The sequence below is a fragment of the Oryctolagus cuniculus genome, chromosome 1 (genome assembly GCF_964237555.1).
Source record: "Oryctolagus cuniculus chromosome 1, mOryCun1.1, whole genome shotgun sequence".
NCBI classification, from domain to species: domain Eukaryota; kingdom Metazoa; phylum Chordata; class Mammalia; order Lagomorpha; family Leporidae; genus Oryctolagus; species Oryctolagus cuniculus.
Window position 1 is genome coordinate 87,429,506 of NC_091432.1, and position 22,345 is coordinate 87,451,850.

General features: G+C 42.6%; 1 protein-coding gene across 1 annotated transcript in view; it reads right to left on the minus strand.

Annotated features, from left to right (window-relative positions):
• Positions 1–22,345, minus strand: part of MAML2 (mastermind like transcriptional coactivator 2) — a 375,812-nt gene that overhangs the window by 14,555 nt on the left and 338,912 nt on the right. Inside the window, exon 3 of the mRNA XM_002708435.5 lies at positions 6,395–6,598. Within this exon, the coding sequence (XP_002708481.1) occupies positions 6,395–6,598 (204 nt within the window). The remainder of the gene's footprint in view (positions 1–6,394; positions 6,599–22,345) is intronic.

Sequence of the window (22,345 nt, forward strand, 5' to 3'; positions counted from 1 at the left end):
TTTTTTTTTTCTTTTGACAGGCAGAGTGGACAGTGAGAGAGAGAGACAAAGAGAAAGGTCTTCCTTTTGCCATTGGTTCACCCTCCAATGGCCGCCGCGGCCAGCACACCACGCTGATCCAATGGCAGGTGCCAGGTACTTATCCTGGTCTCCCATGGGTGCAGGGCCCAAGCACTTGGGCCATCCTCCACTGCACTCCCTGGCCACAGCAGAGAGCTGGCCTGGAAGAGGGGCAACCGGGACAGAATCTGGCGCCCCGACCGAGACTAGAACCCGGTGTGCTGGCTCCGCAAGGCGGAGGATTAGCCTAGCGAGCTGTGGCACCGGCCCAGATAACTCTTTAATATGCTGATTTGCTTTCCCTTGGGTAAATTCCCAGTAGTGGGATGGCTGGATCAAATGGTAGGTCTATACTAAGATTTCTGAGGTATTTCCATACTATCTTCCACAGTGGCTGTTTACATTCCCATCAACAGTGGATTAGGTTACCTTTTTTTCCCCACATCCTCTCTAGCATTTGTTGTTTGTTGATTTCTGTATGAAAGCCATTCTAATGGGGGTGATTTGCATTTCCTTGATGGCTACTGATCCTGAGCATTTTTTCAGGTGTCTTTTAGCCATTTGGATTTTCTCTTTTTAAAAATGTCTGTTTATGTCCTTCGCCCATTACTTAACTGGATTATTTTGTTTTTGTTGAATTTCTTAAGCTCTATAGATTCTGGTTATTAATCCTTTATCAGTTGCATAGCTTGCAAATAATTTTACCCATTCTGTCAGTTGTCTCTTTGCTGAGTGTTTCTTTTGCAGTATAGAAGCTACTCACTTTGATGTAATACTGTTTGTCAATTTTGGCATTGATTGCCTGAGCTTCTGTCATCTTTTATAAGAAGTCTTTGCCTATGCTAATGTCTTGTAGGGTTTCCCCAATATTCTCTAATAATTTAATGGTATCAGGCCATAGATTTAGGTCTTTAATTCATTTTGACTGGATTTTTGTGTAAGCTGGAAGGTAGGAGTCTTGCTTCAAACTTCTGCATGTGGAGATCCAGTTTTTCCAGCACCACTTGTTGAAGAGACCAGTCTAGAGATTGATTTTATCTCCTTTGTCAAAGATAAAGTAGTTGTAGATACATAGGTTGATTTCTGGAGTTTCTGTTCTATTCTATTGGTCTATCCATCTGTTTCTGTACCAGTACCAGGCTGTTTTGATTATAACTGCCCTGTAGTATGTCTTGAAGTCTGTTATTTTGATGTCTCTGGCTTTTTGTTGTCTAAGATTGCTTTAGCTATTCAGGATCTCTTGTGTTTCCACATGGATTTAAGCATCATTTTTTCTAGATCTGCAAAGCATGTCATTGGTATTTTGATTGGGATTGCACTGAATCTGCACATTGTTATCAGTAGTATGGATGTTTTGATGATATTGATTATTTTAATCCATGAACATGGAAGATTTTTCCATTTTTTTGTGTGTCTTCTATTTCTTTCTTTAGTGTTTTGCAATTCTTATCATAGAGATCTTTGATGTCCTTGGTTAAATTTATTCCAAGGCATCTGATCTTTTTCATAGCTATTGTAAATCGAATTGATCTTAGGAGTTCTTTCTCAGCTGTAGAATTTTCTGTGTATGCAAAGGCTACTGATTTTTGTGTGTTGATTTTATATCTTGCCACTTTACCAAACTCTTTTATGAGTTCCAATAGTCTCTTAGTGGAGTCTCTTGGATTCCCTATACATACAGAATCATGTCATCTGCAAATAGGGATAGTTTGATTTTTTCTTCCCAATTTGCATCCCTTTGATTTCTTTTTCTTACCTAATGGCTTGGGATAAAACTTCCAGGACTATATTGATTAGAAATGGAGAACACAGATCACGTGGGTCATGGGATGTCTCAGTAGGCAAAGGTAGAAAGAGCCACTCTTAGGATTTGGACTTCGGGTGTTTTAGGTAGGACCTAATGAAGTATGGATTTGCTCTATGTTTGAAGCCATAAGAAAGTGAGGTTGATTCTATCTATGTTTGAGTAAGGAAGTAGTTATTACTCATTTAACAAGAAAGGGAGATGTGTAGTATTTTAGGGGCTGCATAATGACCTTGTTTATGTATGGTTCCAGACAAAATTATGATGGGGACTTATTTTGTCTTCCTTCATCATGGGCTCAGAGTAATCCTGTCTGAGGTTGATATATTGTAAGATTGTTATATCCAACAGAGAACAAAATAGCTTCACTGTATCATATCAATTCTGGATATCGAGGACTGCTTTTTTTTTTCTTTCTCAGTACAGATTAAGAAGTTTTTAGTATTGCTTTACTGCAATTTTGTACGCATCTTGAAGCAGTTCCAATTTCAAAGATATTAATTGACATAGGTAGAAAGGACATTATAATTGTAGAAAACTCAATTAATAGAATATACATCTTTGTAATACATAGGTAAGTAAATTACCTATAAGCCAAATGTTCATTGCCTAATGTAGAACTCACTTAAGTTACGTTTTTCACTTTCCCATCAAATTCCAAAGTTTCTAAGCAGAGTAAATCCTCTATAAAGAGCAAAAAGGGCCTTAAAGCAATAACAAAACAAACTCAAATTCTTGTTTCTAAGATACAAAAACTTGAGAGACTCAGAACTTTTTGGACATCAAAAAGTTCATACAAAGCACAATTTTGATGAGCTAAGTGTAAATGAATCAAAAACATATGGATTGCATTTCTTTTAAACATGGGTTTACAAATTAAGGGAAAAAGTGGTTGTTGAAACTCTTTTTAGGTTCTGCCCAAACCTTAAAATGTTTAAGAAACAGCTTGAGATGTTCCATGAACCCAAATGAGGCGATGTGCAGCCCTCCCTGTTGTAAACTACTGTGTAAACTGACAATTTTGGATTCTATGCCAAACATGAGACTTTTTGGAATCTTCCAAAAACATCTGTTATTTTTTCTTATATAATTACGTGTTTTGATTCTTTCTATTGAAGATGACAAGATGTGTGTGTGTGTGTGTGTGTGTGTGTGACAGAAAGAGGGAGAGAGAGAATGAGGTACAGAGAGAGACTTACTAGGCCTTGATTCCCCTTCTTAGACTGGTTTTAAGTGTGGATTTGCATGTATATAGCTTCAATCTAATTCTTTACTTTCTCTTGTATTTGCTTTGAGGGTTACGTTGTTGTGCCAAGAGTTAATGAATACATCTCTGGAAACTTGAGTTTCTTAAACTTCTTGTTCCCAAATAGATCTACTGTCCTCACATGTGGACATAACCTACAACTGCCAGATTACCACTTCGTGCAGAAAAATGGCAAAACAAGGCTCAAATGTTAAATAGAGGCAGGTACATTTTGCAAGAGAATGACATTACCATTCTACACAATTGTAAACTCACAGGTTGCCTCTGAAATTACTTGGATGCAACATGAAATATCATTTTTCTACTAAAGCCATTATAAAAATCCAACCTCTTGGATCTGACAAAATCATCTAATATGGTACACACCTATCCTGCTTCAATTGTCCTATTTGCAAACATGTGGGATGTGGATAATTATAAGACTGCCATCCTATTGTAAGCTTAATCCTTTAATTCTGTAAAAAGTTAGCATGGTGCCTGGCACAGAGTAGTTGCACAATACATGTTGGTAAATAATTACTACTCTTCTCTCTGCTTTGTGTTTCATTGGTGGGAAGATAATAGAAAGTAAACATAAGAAACTTTCAGGAGAAATCATCTCAATTTAGACGCCTATGTGGCCTTGCCAACTGACTGCAAACAACTACAAAGCTTATGCTAATGCAAAGTGGTATCCAAGACTGTTTCTTCCTGGATATGCTAAGAAGCCCAGGAACCCTCAATGGTTTCCAAACAAAGAGAAATGTGAATCGTTTTATAAAAATCACAAAAACCAGCAGCCTCATTCTCATTCATTTCTCACAGCCTACGCCACTGCCCTTTGCACCTGTCCCAGTGGTGACTCAACTGGAGCTCAGTGGGAGTTGGACCAATGCAGAATAGGACCCTCCAGCAATGTGTATATCAGCACTTGCTTGCCTTTTAAGCAGAGCTAAAAATCCAAAAATTCAACCTCTGCATGTTTTCATTTATCAAATTAGTATCATTATTGAGAGTAATAAAAATATAGTAAGTTAATCTTTGATTATTTTTGTTTCTGAGTTATTTAGATTGAAAGAATAATAATAATAAAAAAGGAAATGAAGCAACAGGTGAGAGGGCTGGCTGGAGTTCTCAAAATGATGCCCTGTGGAAGACACCAGTGTGTCACTTTGTGATTCAGGTCGTGGCTCCCCTATGCCTTACACATTAGGGCAGTGCTCAAGGACATCTGTAAACTAATTTCTCATTCTTGCTATTTAAGGTTAAGTAAATTTATTTCTTACTGTTTCTTCTCATATACTTTGGATTCCTAAATTATTCCATTTGTCATTCCTTTAAAAATACATATGATTGTTATATTACTATCTATACTTGTCATTATGCACTCAATATTTCATAATAAAAGTATAATCACTAACCAAAAAATACATAGCCAGGATGCACATTTGGTTCTCTGTTCCACCCTCAGCCTAGAACATGGGACTCCACCAACACTTTTGCTCAGAATTCTATAGTCCTTTCAAATACAAATCAAATTTTACCACTTCTGGGAGGCTCTCTTCAATCTTTCCAGGACGAATTTAATCTTTCTTTCCAATATATTTTATCTTATTATTCTTATACCTTTACTATAATGCAGATCTGAATCTACTACTTCCTTGTTTTAAATCCTTAAAATCCTCTCTCTTGTTTTTCAGACTGCAAATCCTGGTCTTTGAAATTCTATCTTCCAACTCTTATCTCTGGCCTCTTCACCCATCTTTGTGCACATTCTGTCTTGAGAAATGCAATAGGCAGTATGCTCTCTTATCTTTCTGCTTTTGAATGCGATGCTTCACTAGAACCAGCTCCTGTTCTCCCTCCCACCTTCTCCTTCACCTGCAGATCTTTGGTAGCTACAACTTACTTTCTGAAACCATTTCTAGTAGTTCCCACAGCTCAGCAGTTAATCTCATGCATTACAATTGCCTGTTCTTTTTTTTTTTTTTTTTTTTACATCCTCAGTAACCTTTAGAGCAGAAGAGGGTCTGTCTTACTGATAGTTGTATCCCCACTGTAAATCAATATTTGCTGAATATTTTTAGTAATGATAACACCATGAATTTCTAACTCTTACTCCATAAATATCAAATTATTTTCTGGGGGCTGGCGCTGTGGTATAGTAGGTTAAGCTTCCGCCTGCTGCGCTGGCACCCCATGTGGGTGCCAGTTTGTGTTCTGGCTGCTTTACTTCCAATCCAGCTCTCTGCTAAGGTGCCTGGGAAATCAGTTTCAGAAGATGGCTCATTCTTGGGCCCCTGCACCCATGTGGGAGACCTGGAAAAAGCACCTGGCTCATAGCTTTGGATCAGCCCACCTCCAGCCATTGCTGCTATTTGGGGAGTGAACCAGCGGATGGAAGACCTCTCTCTGTCTCTTTCTCCTCTCTTCTCTCTCACTACCCCCTCTGTCTATAATTCTGCTTTTCAAATACATAAATAATATCTTTAAAAAGTTATTTTCCTTTGTTTTTCTCTAGTCTGTATATCTCAGCTCTATTAACCTGCAGATGATTAAATTTGCCCCTTTTTTATTTCATTTGGCCAAATAATTCGAAAGCAGAGATTGAAACTACTGGTGATGGGATCAGGGTCTCAGAAGGCAAAAAGCATGTGGATCAGCTGTTGAGTACATGAGTACATTGAAAATACAGAAGGTAAGAACAGATAAACATTGAAGCAGAGTTAGTACATTGGTATTATGTGAGAAACACTACTCCATCTTTCTTAAAAGGTCCCATAAATATGGTGAAAGTGGGAATATATTTTCAATTTTCTCTAAAAAAAAATCCCCCATTCTGCAATGCTTCATTTTGGAAGCTAAATCTTAGATCTGAAACTCCCTGTTGGCTTTCAAAACACGTTTATCTCTACAATCAGTGTGGATTTGAGTTGATTAAAGCACTGTTCTCCATTTCTGCCCGTGGGGTCTGGGGAGCAACACTGGTTTCTTGTGCTTGATTCAAATGCCCACGGTGGTCATTCTAGACATTCCTGGGCTGGGCAGTGCTAGTGAGCTGAGGTGCCGGTGCATACCAAGCATCCAGCAGCTGGTAAATCAAGTTTGTTTTTTTTCTGCAACATTTTAAAGGTACGGAAATAGCCTCTCTGACAGCCTTGATACCCTTGCTGCTGTCATGTAAGTAGGCACAAAAAGAAGGGCAGTAAGTAGAAGTGGAAAAGAATGAACTCCCTCTGTTGGGCCAACAAGTATGTGCAGGAGAAATCGGGAGAAAGATTTACCGCATCCACCAGCATCTGCTGCTGCAGAAGAAGCTGCTGTTTCTGCTCCATGATCTGCCTCTGAAGAGTCTGTTTCTTCCCCATCAATTGCTGATTCAACAGTGATTGCTGGGAGTTCATGAAACCACTTCCAGTGTTTGGATTTGAGCAGGGGTTGGGACTTGGACTGGGGCCTGTGCTCTGGCCTACCACAGAGTGTTGATCCTAAAGAAGAGAAAGGGGAGAAAAGCTACTGTGAATTAAAAGAAGAAAAACGTAGCACAAAGATCATAAGCTTAAATTCCAAATGTGTTTTTTTTTTTATCTTGTTGGAGATCAAACATGGTTCATGGGCTGGAGATCAGAGAATCACTTTTTAAATGTAGAAGAAATAATTGCATATCACAGCAACCAATGCAGCTGGGTCAATGACCTTAGTGCGCTAGAAAAGCTCCCATATGACTCTGATGGTGGAACCTCACATTCCAGAAGGTGTTTATAGAACCTCAAAGAAAATTACCGTAAAAACATACAGCAAACCTCTCAAGTTCTCAGCCACACCAACACATCAGAGTAACAAGTCCTTCCTTTTTCCTTATTGCAGACCTTGCAAAAAATACGATGCAGTTCATGTACTTAACGATTGCATAACTATTTTGCACAGAGGGCATTTTGCCTCACTTGGCTTTCAGTGATATGAAGGCAGGAGAGCCTGTTAGTTTCTGTTTCACAAACACTCTGACACTTGGAAGGGACTGTATTTCTCAGGCTCTTGTTAATTGTGATCCCCAGTCAATGATTTGGGAATCTCAGAGCACTAATCAATAGAAAACACAACACACAAATAATGAAAGTGTTTACTAAAAACTCACATTTTTTAAAAAAAGATTTATTTATTTATTTGAAAGGCAGAATTACAGAGAAGCAGAGGCGGAGGCAGAGAGAGAGAGAGGTCTTCCATCTGCTGCTTTACTACCCAGATGGCCGCAACGGCTGGAGCTTTGCCGATATGAAGCGAGGAGCCAGGGGCCAGGAGCATCTTCCTTGTCTCCCACATGGGAGTCAGTGAATGCCAGTTCGAGTCCCAGCTACTCCACTTTCCATGCAGCTTCCTGCTAATAAAGCTGGGAATATCCTGGATCATGGCCCATGTGGGAGACCAGAATGCCCCTGGCTTTGCTGTTGCAGGCATTTGGGGAGTGCACTTGCAAATGGAAATCTATCTCTGTGGCTCTGCCTTTTGATTTTTTTTTTTAAAAAAAGAGATAAGGCAACTGTGATGGTGCCTGATGAGTAGTATTAGGAACACCATTTCTGAAAATTCTCTTCCCTTTACCCCTTTATCTTCCTTTAGCTATCTGCTGAACAGTCAAAAAAAAAAAAAAAAGCCACCAGTCCAGATCTTGGGGATATAAGAAAGTTGACCTTGCTTCAGTAATCCCTAGGCTGCAGAGCTACTAGTTGTCTCAGAAGTAAAGGGATAAAAGATAATCCTAAGGATGACCATCCACTAAGGTTTGTCACAGGCTAGTCATTGTACTCCCTGTCTTACATGATTTATGTCAAACTTTCCAACAAAAAATGAGTCACACTTTGTATTATTATCTCAATCTGCAGATGAGAAGCCTGAGTCTCTCAGAGAGATCACAGCTGTAAGTAGTCAAGGAGGATTTGAAATCAAGTCTACCTGACTCCAAAACTCCAGTTCTCAATCATTATAACCTGTTGCCTTTCAGTTGGGACAGGAAGCTTTGAGATGAACAATCCTTGTATATGAAACCTGTGCCAGCAATCTGTTCATGTAACAATTCCCTCAGGGCTGAGCACCCTCAGGTCCAACAGGTGGAAGGAAATGACTTGGGGAAAAGCAGGGAAGTGGGGACAAGGTGGGGAGATCCTCTCCCCAAGTAGTCAGAAGTAATTAGAGCTATCTCTGAGGTATCTCCTCTGAGTAAGGTAAAGGAACCATCTTCTAAAACATTTCTACACAAATGACCAGTCAGTTCTTTTCACATCCATCACAGACCTTGGAAAAGATTTCACTCCATGTGTCCTACAGGCCACCAGGAATATGGAGCTGGGGACAAGCACCTGAGAGTCATTTACTTTCAAGATCGATACTAGATAGAGATCTGCAGAATTGCGTGTCTTAAAGGAGTGGAGGAGCAAGTACTGAGGGTTGAGGCTTTGAGTCCGCCTAGACGAAGCAGAGGGTAGAGCCTAGAGGAAGGGGCAGAGTCAGAGCAATATAAAGACCCCTGGAAAGGGTGGTGTCAGAAAATACACTGGAGGCAGTGGTTGGCCTCCCCTCCCTGCAGCAAACAGAATCAGTCTACCTTTTTCTGTGTAATAATTTTTAATTTCACAGATTTTTTATGAAATGGTTGACAAACAGGAAGAAGAATTCAATGTGCTTTTCTTTTTAATTTTCCTGACATGGCATACAGTGGACATGGGTGTGAGCTCTGCAGACTGGCCCACATGGATCCAGATTCCAATGTAGGCACTTAGTAGTCGTATGACCTGCAAGAGGCTAGTTCACCTTATAAGCCTTCACTTTATATCTGTAAGATGGGAACAATGGAAGTGTTGAAGTCATAGGATTCCTATAAGAATCAGAAGCACACAAAAATAGACATGTAGACCAATGGAACAGAATAGAAACCCCAGAAATTATTCCATGTGTCTACAACCAACTAATCTTTGACAGGGGAGCTAAAATCAATCCCTGGAGAAAGGCCAGTCTCTTCAGCAAATGGTGCTGGAAAAGTGGGATCTACATGTGCAGAAGTATGAAATAAGACCCCTACCTTACACCATATACAAAAATCAACTCAAAATTGATCAAGGATCTAAATCTATGATCTGATACCATCAAATTACTAGAGGAAAACATCAGAGAAACTCTGGCAAGACATTGGCTAAGTGAAGACTTGGAAAAGACCCCAAAAGCACACAAGCAATAAAGATAAAAATAGACAAATGGGATTGCATCAACTTAAGAGGCCTCTGCACTGCAAAGAAAACATTCAACAAAGAGGTAACTGACAGAATGTGAGAAAATATTTGCAAACTATGCAACTGATAAAGGATTAATATTCAAGATCTATAAAGAGCTCAAGATCAATAACAACAAAGCAGACAATCCAGACAATCCAGTTAAGAAATTCACAAAGGATTAGAACAAACATTTTTCAAGAGAATTTCAAATGACCAAAAGACACTTGAAGAATACTCAGGATCACTAGTTGTCAGGGAAATGCAAATCAAAACCACAACGAGATTTCACCTCACCCCAGTTAGAATGGTTCTTATACAGAAATCAACAAACAACAAAAGCTGGAGAGGATGTAGTGGAAAAAGTTACCCTAATCTACCATTGGTGGGAATGTAAATTGGTACGGCCACTGTAGAAGACAGAGTGGAGATACCTCAGAAATCTAAATATAGACCTACCACATGATCCAGCCATCCCACTCATTGGAATTTACCTAACTAAAACAGATCAGCATATAGAAGAGTTATCTGTGCCTCCATGTTCATTGCAGCATAATTAACAATTATTACAATATGGAATCAACTCAGATGTTCATCAACTGTTGAATGGATAAAGAAGTTATGGTATATAAACACTATGGAGTACTACTCAGCTGTAAAAAAAAATGAAATCCTGTCTTTTGCAACAAAATGGATACAACTGGAAACTATTATGCTTAGTGATATAATCCAGTCCTCAAAAGACAAATATCATGTTTTCTCTGATATGTGGCAGCTAAAACAGAATATCAAAAAATATATAGGAATGAAATGGACATTTTAAAATGTGATTGTCATTTTTAGCCTTTGTTTATACTCCTTCAGAATTGTGGTCTTCCTGCTTTTTACTTGTTGAATATTATTAGTGATGAATGAAGTCCGTGAATAGAGTAGAATAAAATCATGTCTTTGAAAAGATGATGAAGAGAGGGGAGGGAGAGGAGGAAGAGAGGAGTATGGGAAGTGTGGTTGTCTTCTTGGAACTGCACCTATGGAATGTATTAAATCTGTCCTCTTTATATTAATAAAAAAAATTAGGGGGCCAGTGCAGTGGCACAGGTTAATCCTCCTCCTGTGGCGTTGGCATCTCATATGGGCGCCTGTTCTAGTCCCAGCTGCTCCTCTTCCAATCCAGCTCTCTGCTGTGGCCTGGGAAAGCAGTAGAAGATGGCCCAAGTGCTTGGGCCCCTGTATCCTTGTGGGAATCTGGGAAGAAACACCTGGCTCCTGGCTTTGGATTAGTGTAGCTCCAGCTGTTGCGGCCATTTGGGGAGTGAACCAATGGGAAGGAAGACCTTTCTGTCTCTCCCTCTCACTGTCTATAATTTTCTCTCTCAAATAAATAAATAATCTTTAAAAAGAAAAATTTAAAAAGAATTAGAAGTCATAATCTAATTCCTACCATATCATAATAATAAAAACTTAATGAATGGCATCTACTCATGATTGCTCAAGTGATTTAAACACATAGGAGCAATGTCTGTTTTTTTTGAGACCTGTCTTGCAGATTGCACAAAGCTGTTGTACATCAACTTTATCAGACATGTAGGTAGGAGTCTCAGTTACAGTGCAGGTTATGAGTCACCTATGGTCTCAGGAAACTGCCTTCCTTCTTTCTTTCTCCTTGGATATGCCAGAAGGTGGGCCAGGTGTCATTTTCTGATGAGCTGTTTTTTGGGAGTGTGTTTCTTTCCTTTTGGTTAGGAGCTCAGATACTTTTTTTTTTTTTTTTTGGTATGCTGTCTTTCTTCAAACATCCAAATATGCTTTCATAGAGCAACCAGCATACATTTGCTAAGTACTATGCCTTTGTTCCCATCTTTGTAAAATGAAGAAAATTACATTAATGACATAAAATCAGATCATGTGAAATTTAGAACAGTGCCTTGGTCTTGGTAAGTGTTTGACAAATTTTAACTCTTAATATTGTCTTTTTGCTTATTTTTTATATTTTAGGGATGTTTTGGGTGCAGTCTTTCTTGTGAGGAGCCCACATGGTAAATGTACTTGTACTGCAGTTGGGGATTTTGTCCCATATCAGGTTTCTTTATTTTTTTAAACTTTCATTTGATAAATACAAATTTAGAAAGCACAACTTTTGGATTATAACGGTTTTCCCCCCATAACCACCCTCCCACCCAAAACCATCCCATCTCCTACTCCCTCTCCCATCCCATTCTTCATTAAGATTCATTTTTAATTATCTTTATATACAGAAGATCAACTTAGTATGTACTAAGTAAAGATTTCAACAGATTGCACCCACACCAGACAAACAAAGTATAAAGTACTGTTTGGGCCGGCGCCGCGGCTCACTAGGCTAATCCTCCGCCTTGCGGCGCTGGCACACCAGGTTCTAGTCCTGGTCGGGGCACCGGATTCTGTCCCGGTTGCCCCTCTTCCAGGACAGCTCTCTGCTGTGGCCAGGGAGTGCAGTGGAGGATGGCCCAAGTGCGTGGGTCCTGCACCCCATGGGAGACCAGGATAAGTACCTGGCTCCTGCCATCGGATCAGCGCGGTGCACCGGCCGCGGCGGCCATTGGAGGGTGAACCAACTGCAAAGGAAGACCTTTCTCTCTGTCTCTCTCTCTCACTGTCCACTCTGCCTGTCAATAAAAAAAATAGTACTGTTTGAAGACTAGTTTTACCATTAATTCACATAGGTTGACCCCTGCACTCTCCAGTTGCCCACCATCTCCACTACTTCTTATTCTCTTATACCCACCCATTTGCTTCAATTAGCCTGGACCAGGCAGACATGTTAGTTAAAAATTGCTGTGTTATGGTTTATCTGTGAAGAGAAGATATACATGCCATGTGCCCAACATACACACTCAAAGTTAGGACAGTAATATTCAATGCATTCTAATTGCCAGTAGGTACCTTAGGATTGAAACTAAGATCACCAAATACCCAGTCTAGTTTTCCATGTATCCATCAACCCATTGATGCACTTAATAAATTTTCCTGACTACTACATGCTATGCAGTTTTCTATTTTCTGGAGACTAAAGATGAATTTAGAAACTGGAACAAATGAAGAGAAAGAGAAGAGGTGGAGAGTGCTCCATGTTGCCAGATCTGGTGAACTTTAAAATGATTTCCAGAAAAAATATGAAAAACAACTCTTCTGTAAGATTTTAAAAAGATCTAAGTTCTAAGAAAACGTAACTGTCTCTTTCTCTTTCTAATCAAGCAGATGGACTGTGCTAAATTTAGTTTCGTTCCTTCACAGCACCAGAAGATATTCTAGGACCATTTTCCCTGGAGTCCAAAGGACTGTCCAAATCTGAATCTCATGCTGGGGTGGAGAGAGGGTCACTGGTTTGGAGCAAAGAATGGGAGATAAGCTCTCTTTTGGAATTTCGTAAAAGATTTTGAAACTTTGCAACTTCTAGTCCAAGGGCCTTACCCTGTACTCTACTACACACATTCTTCCAACTCATGATTGAAGTAATATTTGGCTGCTGCCGCATATTTTTGCCCTTATGTTCGCTGTGAAACATAAAACACCTCCTTCCACAGGCTTGCTGTCATTGCCAAGATGTTGTGCAAACTTCAGTACATAAAATATTTTGAAAGAAAAATATGCTCCAGTGCATTGGCTTTGAGTTCCATATTCAGCGTCACTCTTTGCCTTCAAGTGACTTAATAGAAATCATCTGCTTCTCCCTTGACACTCATTTTTTTTTCTCTTAAGAGCACTTAAACACCACATTAAAAATGGCATATCCTCAGCCTGTGAGATGATAATGCGTATGTATTGTGTGACAGCACATGTCTGAATATGAATGAATTAGATTCTTTCCATTGATGTAGTCTGTAAAATTTTTTTGGTGAAAATTAAAAAATTTTTTGTTGATCAGTTTGAGAGGCGGGGGGCGGGGAGGGAGGGAGGGAGGGAGGGGGAGAGAGAGAGAGAGAGAGAGAGAACTCACTCCCATCTGTTGATTTACTTCCCAAATGCCCACAACAGCTGGGGCAAGGCTGGAGCTAGGCTGGGGCTGAAGACATCAGCCTTGACCTCAATCCAGGCCCCCCAGGTAGTTGACAGGGACCCAATTACTTGAGCTATCACCTCTACCTCCCAAAGTCTGCATTAACTGGAAGCTGGGGTCAGGAGTCAGAGACAGGAATGAAACCCAGGCACCCAGGTGTAGGATGTAGGGGTTTACCTGCTAAGCCAAATATCCACTCCAACATAGTATTTTATGTGATAAGAAACCTGGCTAAAAAGTGATTTGGCAGCAATAGCCACATGACTTGTTCAAATAGTGCACTTGAATGATCTCTCATTTGTGTGTGTGTGTGTGTGTGTAATCTTACCTACAAATAGGTTTCTGATGTTGATTTACATTTAATATTTTCTCATTGTTTTCCACATGTTGGTGAGTGTGTGTATGTATTTGAGATTTTAAAGTCCTCTTAAGCTATTAATTAAGTCACTGAGATAGGGTAGTATGCCAGAGCATTTTAAAATATGGTTAAATAATATATATATATATATTTACTTATTTGACAGGTAGAGCTATAGACAGTGAGAGAGAGAGACAGAGAGAAAGGTCTTCCTTCCGTTGGTTCACTCCCCAAATGGCCACTACAGCCAGAGCTGCGCCGATCCGAAGCCAGGAGCCAGGTGCCTCTTCCTGGTCTCCCATGCGGATGCACAGGCCCAAGCACTTGTTCCATCCTCCACTGCCCTCCCAGGCCACAGAAGAGAGCGGGACTGGAAGAGGAGCAACCGGGACTAGAACCCAGAGCCCATATGGGATGCTGGTACCACAGGCAGCGGATTAGCCAAATGAGCCACGGCGCCAGCCCCAGGTTAAATAATCTTGAGCCTTGCTTTAATCAGCACAAGAGGGCTAACCTGATGAAAGCAATCTATATTTTTTAATAAAATTCTACCAAAAATCAACTTACATCTAGAATTATTATCTTTATTCTTATTCATTCAACAAATATTTTTGAGCATCTACTAAGCATCATGTATTCTTCCACACCTTAGGGAGCAAGCAATAAAAAGATCTCATGAAACTTAAAACACAATTTGTATGAGTCTTCAAATCATAAACTCTTAATGGGATAAATTTTTTTTTCCAATAATGCCATCTCAATCAAAAAGGGCTTGAGATCTTGGTTTCAACACTTGTCAGGCTGTATAAAGTGGTCCCAAGCTTACACCATCACCCACTTTTGAGCATCTTCTTCCTCTAAAGCTTTGGCTCTCTCACCGGAATTTCACTGTTGGGTCTGTAACCACTACTAGTATTCAGTCATCCCCTTTCTATGTTAAGAATATTCTTTATCTCAAGTCAGTAGTGAATATCTCATAATAAATTCATTTGTATAGTCTAAAGAGGTTTCCTTCCCAGTCTGTCACTTGACTGGGGGGCTGGTGTTGAGATGTAGCAGGTAAAGCCACTGCCTATGATGCCAGTACCCTTTATGAGCAATGGTTTGTGTTCCAGCTGCTCTGCTTCTGATACAGGTCTTGGCTAATGGCCTGGGAAAGGCAGCAGAGGACAGTCCAAGTGCTTGGGCCCCTGACACCCACGTGGAGACCTGCATGAAGTTCCTGTTTCCTGACTTTGGCCTGGCCTAACCCTGGTTGTTGTGGCCACCTGGGAAGTGAACCAGTAGATAGAAAATCTTTTTCTGTATCCCGATCTTTCTCTGTAGCTCTTTCAAATAAGTAAACAAACAAACAAACAAATCTTTTTTTTTTTTTTTTTGACAGGCAGAGTGGACAGTGAGAGAGAGAGACAGAGAGAAAAGTCTTCCTTTGCCGTTGGTTCACCCTCCAATGGCCGCCGCGGCCAGCGCGCTGCGGCCGGCGCACGGCGCCGATCCGATGGCAGGAGCCAGGAGCCAGGTGCTTTTCCTGGTCTCCCATGGGGTGCAGGGCCCAAGCACCTGGGCCATCCTCCACTGCACTCCCTGGCCACAGCAGAGAGCTGGCCTGGAAGAGGGGCAACCGGGACAGAATCCGGCGCCCCGACTGGGACTAGAACCCGGTGTGCCGGCGCCGCTAGGCGGAGGATTAGCCTAGTGAGCCGCGGCGCCGGCCACAAACAAATCTTTTTTTAAAAAAGAACAGTTTGGATACTCTGGACGGAACTTCTATACTCTAAAGAATTAGACTCAAACTCTATACAGACAAGATTCATTATATAGCAAAACTGCTTGGGGCGGGGTAAGGGAGGAGAGATCTTCAATCTGCTGGTTCACTCCCCAAATGCCTGCGACAATCGAGGCTTGGCCAGGCTGAAGCCAGGAGCCCCAAACTCCGTTCTGACCTCCCAAATGCATGATAGGGACCCAAGTACTGGAGGCATCATTCACTTCCCAGGATGCACTAGTAGGAAGCTGGATTGGAAGCAGAGGTGTCAGGAATCAAACCAGCACTCTGACAGGGATGTGGACAATCCAAGTGTGGGCTTAACCTGCTTCATCACAACATCTGCCCTATTGATTTTTTAAAGTTTTGACTTTAAAATTGGTTTAATAATTGGGACACAGTTTCTGCTCCAAGGCCCGCACTTCAAAAGAGAAATTATCACACCTTAGATATGGCCAATGCCAAACTTAGAAAACAAAGTCTATGAAGCCTGCTGGAAAATCCTGCTGCTTGCCTAGACTTTCAGTTCGCTTCTGTAATACTAATGGGCAGTATATTTTCCAGAGCCATGTCGAGGATGTTAGGAGACCATTTGGTAAATCAAGTATATGGTGAGCAAGCCTTTTAGCTGGAGAAAATCAAAACATGTCATGGTTGGTTTACATTTCTAGGAAGCTGGATGCACGTTTTAATGTATGGAAAATCTAGTAAAAGAATGTTTCCCCAAATTTCTTGCTCCATTGGTCTAATATCTTGTCCATGGTTCACCTTGGGAAGCACTAACCCAGTGCTACAAACCTGATAGAAAATGAAGGGAACATTTCAACTTTTTAAAATAGCATCCCCTTTCCTTAGAGGAAAAACTACCTGTACTCCCTGTTACTAACTGTGTTTCATTTGAAGGCAGTGTGAACATTTAAAAAATTAAGAACAAACTCCACATTCCTGGCCCCACCAATGAATTCACCGATGCGCTTTTTAAAATTTCTGGAGTAAATATTTAAAGGAACAGTATGCAGGAAGAAAGTCTCGTAAATCCCAGTGACAAACAGTAGAGGATAGGCTTGGTCATTGGGTCTTACTTTTTAAAAATAGCTCTGTAAATCATGGTCATATGTGGGAGATCTTTAAAAATGATGTTAACTAATAAAAATGCCAGCATTACCTTTCTTTGATTTTAAGGCAATGTAAGGGTTCTGTCAGGAAGGACAGATTTCAGTGAAAGGCAGAATGGGGTCCAATTGGACAGATCCTAAAACAGCAAACAAAAATATCCCTGGTTTCATTAAAGTGTATTACAATATTGATCCATTGAATACAATTATTTCTACTGTTAAATCACTTTTGTGGGTGGAGCAGCAACATGGTATCTCTCACAGAGCAGGAAAACTTATTGGGCAGGCATTGTTCTCTTAATACTAAAAAACAAACAAACAAACAAACAAAAAAAAAACCCTAAAAATATTAGTCTTGTTCCAGGCATCTGAGTAAAATGGCTCTCTGTCCCTCTAATTTTGGAATGGAGATATATAATGGTTTCCCTGACCAAATGAGATCCATGAGAGGATTTTGGCGTGGAATGATTGCTCTTTCTTTTTCTTGGCTTCCAGCACTAGGCATCTGCAATTTGCAAAACGAATTCAAGATAAAGTCCGCAGCTGGGCAACTCTGTACAGTAGATCTCACAAACTGGATTGCTATTCAATCAATCTTTCTTTTCGCACTCCTTCTCTCTCTTTTCTCCCCTTCTTTCACTGTCTCAGTGAACTCACTGCTCAACTGTTCCTCCAGGCTATTCATCTTCTGAACTATCTACTGATGAAACTATTTCTTTATCTCCATGCCTGAGAAACAAGCTATGCCTTAACTGTTTCAGGTTCCCTACAAGCCCACTAGCCCTCTTTCTTCACTTTGTTTATTTGGGACATGGATAGTGAGGGTGCTGTAGGTACCTACAATAATTGAATAGCTCTTGTTTGATGCACAATAATGGCAACCGTGATGACAATAAAACAATGATTGAAAAGTCATCCAGGAAACAGAGTATAAACAGAAAAACTGAAGGGATAAATTACCCCTTTGTCCTAGGTTGCTTCTTCTAGTCTTCTGTTTCAAGGGTCAGCCAACCATGACATGGTAGGTCCAATCCAGGCTGGCACTTTTTTCTAATTAATAGATTTATTTGCTGATTTGAAAGGTGAGCTACAGGAGGGGAGAGGGAGGGGGAGGGGAGAAAGGGAGAGGGAGAGGGGGAGAAAAGGAGAGGGGGAGAGGGAGAGAGGGAGAGAGGGAGAGAGGGAGAGAGGGAAGAGAGAATCTTCTCTATGCTGGTTCATTTTCCCAAATGGCTATACTGGCCACGGCTGGGCCAGGCTTAAGCCAGGAGCCTAGAATTTCATCCAGGTCTCTCACATGGGTGGCAGGGGCCCAAGTACTTGGGCCTTCATCCGCTGCTTTCTCAAGTGTATTAGCAGAGAACTGGACTGTAAGTAGAGCAACTGGGACTCAAACTTACTTCATGGTTCTGCATGTGGAAATCCAATTTTCCCAGCACCATTTATTGAATAGACTGTCCTTACTCCAGGGATTGGTTTTGGATCCTTGATCAAATATAAGTTGGCTGTAGATGTTTGGATTGATTTCTGGTGTTTCTATTCTGTTCCATTGGTCTATCCATCTGTTTCTGTACCAGTACCATGCTGTTTTGATAACAACTGCCCTGTAGTATGTCCTGATTAACACACAATTATTCTTAGGTGTTTAAATTTTAGCTGAAAAGTGATCCCTGTTAAATATAAGAGTGGGAATAAGAGAGGGAGGAGATGTACAATTTGGGACATGCTCAATAGGACTTGCCCCAAATGGTGGAGTTAGAATCATGCCAGGGGATCCCAATACAACCCCATCAAGGTGGCATGTACCAGTGCCATCTCACTAGTCCAATGATCAATTTCAGTTCACAATTGATCACACTGATAGGTCTAAGAGTCAAAGGGATCACACAAACAAGTCTAGTGTCTGCTAATACTAGCTGATAGAATCAAAAAGGGAGAGAACGATCCAACATGGGAAGCAGGATACATAGTAGACTCACAGAATGGCAGATGTCCTAAATAACACTCTGGCCTCAGAATCAGCCCTTAAGGCATTCGGATATGGCTGAAGAGCCCATGAGAGTATTTTAGGCATGGAAAGCCAAGACACCCTGGAAAAAAAAAAAAGAACACCTAAATGGAAGATCTCTGCGAGTGAGATCCCAGTGGGCCGGCACTGTGGCTCACTAGGCTAATCCTCCGCCTGTGGCACCGGCACACCAGGTTCTAGTCCCTGTCGGGGCGCCGGATTCTGTCCCGGTTGCCCCTCTTCCAGGCCAGCTCTCTGCTGTGGCCCAGGAGTGCAGTGGAGGATGGCCCAAGTACTTGGGTCCTGCACCCCATGGGAGACCAGAAGAAGCACCTGGCTCCTGCCATCGGATCAGCGCGGTGCACTGGCTGCAGCGCACCGGCCGCGGCGGCCATTGGAGGGTGAACCAATGGCAAAAGGAAGACCTTTCTCTCTGTCTCCCTCACGGTCCACTCTGTCAAAAAAAAAAAAAAAAAAAGAGAGAGAGAGAGATCCCAGTGGAAAGAACGGGACCATCAAAGAAGGAGGTACCTTTCTCTGAAGGGAGGAGAGAACTTCCACTTTGACTATGACCCTGTCAGAATAAGATCGAAGTCGGCGAACTCAAAAGGCTTCCATAGCCTTGGCAACTCATGACTAGAGCCTAGGGAGATTACTGACGCCATAAACAAGAGTGTCAAATTGTTAAGTCAACAACAGGAGTCACTGTGTACTTACTTCTCATGTGGGATCTGTCCTTAATGTGTTGTCCAATGTGAAGTAATGCTATAACTAGTACTGAAACAGTATTTTTCACTTTGTGTTTCTGTGTGGGTGCAAACTGATGAAATCTTTACTTAATATATACTAAATCGATCTTCTGTATATAAAGATAATTGAAAATGGATCTTGATGTGAATGGAATGGGAGAGGGATTAGGAGATGGGAGGGGTGCAAGTAGGAGGGAAATTATTGGGGGAGAAGCCATTGTAATTCATTAACTGTACTTCGGTAATTTGTATTTACTAAATAAAAAAAAGAAAGAAAAAAGAAAGAAAGGTGAGCTACAGGAGGGGAGAGGGAGGGGGAGGGGAGAAAGGGAGAGGGGGAGAAAAGGAGAGGGGGAGAGGGAGAGAGGGGGAGAGGGAGAGAGGGAGAGAGGGAGAGAGGGAGAGAGGGAGAGAGGGAGAGAGGGAGAGAGGGAAGAGAGAATCTTCTCTATGCTGGTTCATTTTCTCAAATGGCTGTACTGGCCACGGCTGGGCCAGGCTTAAGCCAGGAGCCTAGAATTTCATCCAGGTCTCTCACGTGGGTGGCAGGGGCCCAAGTACTTGGGCCTTCATCCGCTGCTTTCTCAAGTGTATTAGCAGAGAACTGGACTGTAAGTAGAGCAACTGGGACTCAAACTTGTGCTCATTTGGGATGCTGGCATTGCATGTGTTAGATTAATCTACTGTGCCATAATGCCAGCCCCAATGCTGCCACCTTTTTTTTGATAAAGAAAACTTTATTGGAATAAAGCTATACATGTACATATGTGTCGCTCCCCCTCTTCGTGGAGGAGCAACACAGGACCCTGCGCTGTTCTTTCGTCTGCTCGGCCCTCCCCGGGTTTGCTGCTGGTTCTTCCCGGGTTGGCTACTATCCCTTCCACCTCCGTGGAAGGGCAGTTCCCCCTGGCCGCATTCCCCACTTCCGCAGGGGAGCGGCACACCGCCGGCCGGCTTTCTGGGGGCTGCACGGGTTCCCTTAGATGTTCCCCATAGATGTTCCTGGTGCATGCCGTCTCTCTCCTCCTTTATAGTCCTCCTCCGCCAATCCCAACTCGGCTGAGTACGCTGCTCTCCAATCAGGAGCAAGTCCTACAGTTAATTGGTTGAACTGGAGGCAGCTGTGCGGAAGCTGTTTACTTCTCTCCCAGCGCCATATTGTGGGAGAGCAGATGCATAGAATAAGTCCTAATTCGAGCAACTTAGTCTAGTCCGGATTGCTCCCCACAGATCCCCCTTTCTTTTTATTTTTGGCGTTGATACGCGCCTGTCTTCGGTGTCCCGCAGCACACACTCTGCTGTACTTGCTAGAGTTGCCACAGGCTCTTACAAGTCCTATCAATCAGGAAAACCGAATCCGGGTCCTCTCTTCGCCATTGTGAGGAGGTTTTTAGGCGCTGATGCGTGCCTGTGTTCGGTGCCCTGCAGCGCATACTCTGCTCTGCTAGAATTGCCTGCAGGTGTTTACAAAACCTATCAGGCAAACCGAATCCAAGCCTTCTCATTGCCGTATTGTGGGGGAGACTTATTAGTGTTGGTTCGTGCCTATCTTCGGTGACCTGCAGCTCATACTCTGGTCGAGCTTTGCTGGCGCTTACCGCCTTAAATCAGGCAGACCGAATCCAAGCCTCCTAATTGGCATGTTGAGGGGAGGCCTTATTTTTCTCTATTTCTCTATCTCCGGGCATTTCTATTTCTCCCATTTTACTTCTGTCTGCCAGCATTCCTATTTCTCTCACTTTGCTTCTAAAACTTCTGTTTCTCTTATCCCCGCAGCTTCCCGGCACCTCGCCACTTCAGCCCGCGCGCCTCTCTCATCTGCGCAGCTTCCCGGCTTTGCGCGGCTCGGCTTCGCGCGCTCCCGCTCCGCGGTCTCCACGCTTAACCCTTTCGCGTCTGAACCACGGCCTACGCCAGGGTTCCCTATCTATTCACGCCCCGTGCTCTCTCTGCACGCGGCGGCTTCCGCGAGTAACACAGCGTAGCTTGCGTCTCCGCCACTAGGATTCAATCTAAGTTCCCCGGGCTAGCCTGGCGAATTCAACCCAGCGTACGTCTCCGCCCCACGGTTTGGCTTCCCGTCCTTTGCTCCCCGGGCTAATCAGACGGATCCCAATCTGGCTTGCGTCTCAGCTTCTGGTTTTAACTTTTCGCCCCCTATTCCCGGGCTAACTTGAGAATCCCAAAGTGGCTTTCGTTTCCGCCTTGGCCTGCCCCCCGCGGCTTCAATTTTTCTCTACCCGGTATGTTTCCCCAAGCTTTCCTCCAACGATACTCCTCCCTCATTTCTCCTGGCCTCTCCCCACAGTCCACGTCCGAGTCTGTTTGTTCTAGCTTTCACTTTCGCTTTCGACCTTAGAGATTTCTCCCAGCTTCCCCCCGTAGTCCGTATCCAAGTCTATGCCTAGGCTTTCAATAGCTTCTTCCGGCACCCTTTTTCGTCCGGCTTTTCCCTAGGCTGTTTGCTAGTCTCTCTCTCCGGTATTCTCCCAATTCTTCCCGTTTCTTCCCATTTCTTCCCTCCTAGGTTTCATATCCGTCCTAAGTTTCCTATCCGAGCTAGGTTTCCTATCCGAGTCAGGTTTCCTATCCGAGCTAGGTTTCCTATCCGAGTCACGGCACCATTATGTCGCTCCCCCTCTTCATGGAGGAACGACACTAAACCCTACCTAGGCTTCATATCCGAGTCACGGCACCATTATGTCGCTCCCCCTCTTCGTGGAGGAGCAACACAGGACCCTGCGCTGTTCTTTCGTCTGCTCGGCCCTCCCCGGGTTTGCTGCTGGTTCTTCCCGGGTTGGCTACTATCCCTTCCACCTCCGTGGAAGGGCAGTTCCCCCTGGCCGCATTCCCCACTTCCGCAGGGGAGCGGCACACCGCCGGCCGGCTTTCTGGGGGCTGCACGGGTTCCCTTAGATGTTCCCCATAGATGTTCCTGGTGCAT